General features: G+C 36.3%; 2 protein-coding genes across 3 annotated transcripts; one reads left to right on the top strand and one right to left on the bottom strand.

Moving 5' to 3' along the window:
• The first annotated feature begins 2706 nt into the window (after window positions 1-2706).
• Window positions 2707-4141, top strand: LOC131432967 (uncharacterized). The gene is made up of 3 exons (XM_058599627.1): window positions 2707-3385; window positions 3448-3663; window positions 3721-4141. Exons 1-3 carry the CDS (start codon window positions 2800-2802, stop codon window positions 4113-4115), a joined length of 1197 nt encoding a protein of 398 aa, XP_058455610.1. The 5' UTR covers window positions 2707-2799; the 3' UTR covers window positions 4116-4141.
• A 19-nt stretch (window positions 4142-4160) lies between these two features.
• On the bottom strand, window positions 4161-5312 carry LOC131432970 (uncharacterized). 2 transcript variants are annotated; one of them, XM_058599631.1, is made up of 3 exons: window positions 5093-5312; window positions 4576-4999; window positions 4161-4515 (listed from the first exon to the last, which is right to left on the bottom strand). In XM_058599631.1, the coding sequence occupies exons 2-3, from the start codon at window positions 4977-4979 to the stop codon at window positions 4161-4163; spliced, it is 759 nt and encodes a 252-aa protein (XP_058455614.1). In that variant the 5' UTR covers window positions 4980-4999; window positions 5093-5312. The 2 variants fall into 2 exon arrangements, with proteins under 2 accessions (XP_058455614.1, XP_058455613.1); XM_058599630.1 differs by having other exon boundaries at window positions 5181-5312.
• Window positions 5313-6000: the final 688 nt, after the last annotated feature.

Genomic DNA, 6000 nt, shown 5'->3' with positions numbered 1-6000 from the left:
GAGTACTAGTTACTCATTTTCAAATGATACATGGAAACGTCAAAAATTGAGTAGTTATCATCAATGATATTGAGTAACTCCTACTCTAAATTTGAGTTTAACGTAATAACTCGTTTTTTGTTACTATTCGCAAGATCAGTCTAAAAGTTGTAATAACCATTTGTAGCAACAGGTTGTATATTTTGTTAGTGAGATCGCGTATTTCGAGGGTGAGTCGCTCAACATGAACGGTGTTGTGTCTGCAAAAACCGGAATGATAAACTCCGTGTTGTGCTTCAGAATGGAACCGAATATGCTCAAATGTCATTTATGAGGAATAAGTGTATGATTGGTGCCTGAGCATAACTGACATGTATGTTAATTTGCAATTGACACACTACTCCAAGCAACCACCACTTGATATAGTATTGAGTTCAATCACAAACGAATTTCCAGACATGACAGTCACAATCTTTTTTTGGTACACATCTATGGTCCTCCGTGAAACTGGCACCAATGGTAATAAATTGATTGCACTGCTGAGTTCCCATCATACATTCATAATGCAAATGTCAAACCGCGAGAACCCTTTCGATTCGGTAGCTCATTTGTATATATTGAGATTTTATGGCACACTTTGGTTGAAATGATAACAATGCAATTTATCTCGCGCTCCACCAAGCGGTGAGTGCGATCATTTCAGAAGGTACCGGGAACGAACCTCATTTTTTCAAAATATTTATAAGCACGTACATGTCTTTATTATTTATCTTTGGTTCAATTACTTAAAATTTTAATACAATACACTCAGAAAAGGAGCAATTTTTTTTGCAAATTTGGTATATGTGAAATAAAATTTCACTCAAAATTTGAGAGATAGTTACTCTATTTTTGGTACATGTACGAATAAAGCATTACTCAGTAAATGAGTAGATTTTACCCAAATATCGTTTCCAGTGGAAGAACTCAAATTTGAGTAACTTCGGAGTTACTCTAAATTAGAGTTGTTCCACTTTTTCTGTAGATGAGTGAGATCTTACTCATTTTTGAGTAACTATTTTTAAGCGTGTATAAACGATCAAAGCTGTCAAAAATCAAAGATATCATATTAACAAGATAGCCAGCTCTCACATTTCTCGAACAAATCATTGGCAACATCCTTTTTTGCGAGCATGGCGCCCTCAGGTGAGTCCGCATCGAATCTCCTACACACTTAAAACAGATTCTTGAGCTCGGCATAATGAAATACCGAATTAGATCGGCAACACGACATTTTACTGATTGTTCAGTAATCCATATGCTCTTTTCCGAAATTCGTCAATGTAATATTCTGATATCTCGGTAAAGTGCATTCTTTTGCCGAAGTTTGGAAAAATATAATGCTGAGCTTGTCAGTAAACAACAAATATACCGAAATCAGCAAATCTGTTTGCCGAGATTTCGAACAGTGTTTTAGCTTTTACTGAAACTCGGTGAAACACTTGTCATTTAATGTCTCTTGTCGAATGTGCAAAACACCACGTTGCTGGTGGAGCGGGCAAATAATATATATTGGATTAAGGTAAAAGATTCTTATATTTCTTGAAAAGACAAATGAAATAAAAAACTCTGCTGTAGATATATTCTTACAAAAGTCTTCTTATTTCCAGGTAGATGCATTGAGGAGCACTGGGAATACTTGTTTTTTAACCGTGATGTTTTTATTTGAGTTTTGTTTTTTTTTTTTGTATACCGCATTAAAGTGGACATCAATAAAACACCCTTTCCCTAGCCTTAGATTTTGTGACATTTATTTCGTACAATAATAACGAAAAATCCTTTCTACGTTCGATTACTGATGACTCGGCAATTCATTATTCGATCATAATCGCTTTTGCCGAGCTAACAGCAAAAATTCTGCTGACAAGTTCGGTAATAATTGACAGTTAACAAATTTGGTAGTGCCGAGATTCTCAGTAATTATTATTTTGCCGAGATGATTACCGATCTCTCGGCTGTGCAAATCTCGGCATTTTTTTGCCGAGATTCAGCAATAAAATTTAAGTGTGTACGTAGAAGTATAGGAAAGAAATGTCAAATTCGTGCGCGCCAAAATAGCAACCCTGCGCATCCATACAATTGACATGATATGTTGAATGTAATGCCGTGCGATGGCGTTGCTGAACTGAAATTTGAGTTCGCTCCAAGCTGACAGGGTCTGCAAAAATACAACTAATTCTCGGTTAATTTTTCAAAAGGGCGTATAAGCAAGTAACAGTTTCTCTTTGATCACTCTCTCTTTCGATTATTGTGATGTGATTAAAAAAAATTTACTCTGATATCACTATTCTGTTTGAAAGTCCAAAAGTTTCGGCTATCATTTCATGCAAAGAGTTGAGTGATGAACGTGGAAACCGCTTGGTAATTAATAGAAAAGATAGTAAACAAAGAGAAACTGTCACTTGCTTATACGCCCTTTTGAAAAATTAACCGAGAATTAAAAAAGTCAATGACAATGACCAGAGATGCCAGGATTTACATACTTTTTAAAATCGAGTTTTTCGCAGACTGTCGTCAAAATTTACAGACTTTTAAAATGTTTTTTTTTTTGTTTGCCAAGCCAGTTTCTGTGCTATACTTTATAGAGAAATGAAAGCCTGCGGACATTTCTTTCGGATTCACAGGCTTTTGCAACCTTTGCCAGAAGATATTTGAAATTTTACCTGGCATCTCTGACAGTGACTGAAAACTGTTTTGCTTAGCCAGGATATCAACATTAAATTTTTTTGTTCGTAGATTAGGAACTTTTCCAAAACGAACAGGATAGAAAGAGGGTCTTAAATGCATCACAATAGATCCACTGTTGAGAAACAGCGAGTTGTTCAATTTATCGCTATAGAGGGTAGCAACAGCTACGAGGAAGAACCGCCTGGTGTTGTAGAGTTGATCAAAATGCAGGAAGAACGAAAAGAATTGGTCAAGTTGATGTTAGATCTAGTTCCGAGGAAAATGATTGCAAAGAAAAGGCGTCTCTCAGATGGACCTGACGACTTCGTAGATAACGTTGTACCCGCTTACACGGACGAAGAATTTCTGCAGCATTTTAGAATCAATCGTAAACTATTTCATAATTTGGAGGCATTATTCGAGAATAGCGAAATATACAGTGTGTTACGGGAGGACAAACGCATGTCGGCCGCAAAGCATTTGCTAATGTTTCTATGGTTTGCTGGTAATTCGTCCTGTGATTTTCGAGACCTGTCGCAACGTTTTCGGGCGTCAATTTCCAGCGTTAGTCGAACTATCAAACGAGTTATCTATTTTCTAACCGATTTGTCTCAGTTCGTAATTAAATGGCACACACAGAATGAAATTACACGCGCAGCGGAGTATTATCAAAATTTAAATGGTTTCCCAAACGTTATCGGTAAATAATACTAAAGGTAGGACATTGTTTTAGCAAACTTGAACACTTATGCCTTATTGTAGGTGCAGTTGGTGCGATTCACATTCCAGTGGAAGTGTCGAAACACGATAAAATGACCTATTCCAGTGCAAAAGGACAGACCACAATTATTCTGCAAGCCATTTGTAATGAACGAAGGAAATTTCTCGATATTTCAGTTGGTTCTCCTGGACCAACCCACAAAAGCTTAGTGTTTGCTGAATCAGGAATATACACTAAACTACCAGAGTACTGCCAAAGTGAGTTTACATCAAATATGATTTCCAGTATTTCAGTTTAACGCGAAAACATTTCAGATTATATTTTACTGGCTGACACGTCGTATCCGTTGAGCAACAATGTATTGACACCGTACAAACAAAACGGTTGCCTGACTCCAGCCCAGATTTTATACAATCAGAAGCTGGAAGAATGTCGTATTTCCATCGATCATGCACTAAATGCACTCAAACAGAGATTCCGCCAGCTCAATCACATCAAACTGCGAGGTCTGGAAAAGATGACCAATTTCGTGAGAGCGTGTTGCGTTCTTTATAATCTTTGCAAAGAGGACGAGTTCTACGTCGAACTACCTATTTCAGACGATAAAGCAAATAGAAAACGTAGTAATCAAAAAATCTGCGTTGTACCAGACAGTAGCTACGGCAGTATTTTTCGAGAAAGGATGTGTGATTATATTTATACGACTTAGCTTAAGATTTATTGATGCTAACACTAGGTAAAGAGGCATTTAAAGCTAAAACTTATCCAGAAGCCGTTTAAGCAGAACATTTCTCTCTTCCATTAATTTAATCTTTTTGTTTTCGGTAGTTTCTAAAATATTTAGAACACGACTGTGAAACTGTACACTTTCTTCTCGAATCGATCGCAATTCTGCCATAACTTCTGCTCGGAAATTTGGGACTCCATTGATGGTTTTATCTGTAGTTGCTGAGTTACGATCCTGATCTGTTAAATATGTTTCAACTATACTGTGTTTGACGTCGGAATTATCTGAATCGTCTGCTTCACTATTCACGGTCGCGCTCTGGAAGCTGCACCTTTCATTGTCTGCCTTAATTTCGTGATTCTCGATAATTTCGTTAAATTCACTACAATGATACGATTGATACAACTTCATTCAATTAACAAAACCTACACCTTTTAGTTACCTTTCGTAAGGATGCGATCGACGAGTTTGTTTTTTGATACTATGTCGCTTGACTGGCGCGTACCCACGCTTTAGGGAAGAAAATTTATTCGATATTTGTTTAATCGTAAACGAATAACCGTCATTATGAAGACGGTTTTGTATTTCTTTCCACATTTTCATTTTAGTTCTGAATTGTGGCACCTTCCCTACTATTGGACCAATCTTGTCCACCATTGAAATCAATGTTCGAACAGCTGGTTCCATCCAACCGGTTTCAGGCCTATCAAATGCATTAGCATTAGCAGTTTTGATTCTATCCGATGCATTGTTACTGATCACATATTCTGCTACAATTTCTTCATGTATCTCATGTTCTAATACAGGTTCTGATTCAATTTTGGATAAACCTGCCTCCTCCAACATGTAATTCAATAACGTGTGATCTGCAATTATTTCGGGAACATTTTAATATTAAACTCTACCAACTATATTTCGCTATTAGTTTTGCACTAAAATAGCTTTGCTGCAAACATTACTTAAAATACTGCCCCAGTGCCTTTTCGTCGTTTTTCTTGTCGATCTGACCCGTTCTAAATACTTCTATTTGAATAAACATTTTATTACCTTTTACAATATTCGGTATAGGGCTCGATGATTTTATCATGTTCATTCCTTTTTGGCTGTATTTTTCTCTATCTTCATACAAAAAATAGATATCTATATTCCTTTTGAAGAAATCCAAATAAACACCGTTTAAATATTGACGTCTTATAAGTAAACAGCTGTTGACAAATCTGCTAGCGCACAGACAAGCAGAGATGCCAGTTCTGCACGAAGCCCGCTGGCCTTTTTTCGAACATACAGACTTTAACAACCCTGTCTGAAGATATTCGAAATTTTTACCTGGCATCTCTGATGACAAGTGCTTTATTGTTAAATTGGTACCATATTTATCTTGTTAAAAAAATTGTTAATCTTCGGCTAACAACGACATTGAATAAAGCTGTAATTAAAGGTTCCGTCGTTGAAAAATACAACGTCATGTACCGATTTTTATTAAAATTCATCATTTAATTTTGATTGTTTTGAACTAATTTCTCCCCTCAACATCAACAATGTTCCCTGTTTGATTTGAATCAAAATTTTGGTCACAGACTAACAGACAGGACACTCAAATTAGATTCTTCAATCATTTTAACGGTCATTTCGAATATTCCTTTATTTGGGACAGTACTCACATGTGTCATGATGGCGCCACGTTACCCTATCAAAAACATCCTGTCTGTCATCTAGACTGTGTTTATTTTTTCATTTACCAACAGAGTTGCCATTCATACAGAATTACCTATAATGTATTGATTTGTATACGTCCATGCGAATTTCATGCAGGATACAGATTTAATACATATTGCCAAAACTATATACATAATTGTGCCTACTTCTC

This window comes from Malaya genurostris, chromosome 2, assembly GCF_030247185.1.
Source record: "Malaya genurostris strain Urasoe2022 chromosome 2, Malgen_1.1, whole genome shotgun sequence".
Lineage (NCBI taxonomy): Eukaryota > Metazoa > Arthropoda > Insecta > Diptera > Culicidae > Malaya > Malaya genurostris.
Note: the sequence above shows the minus strand (reverse complement) of the source record. Positions and strands in the feature narration are given on the sequence as shown.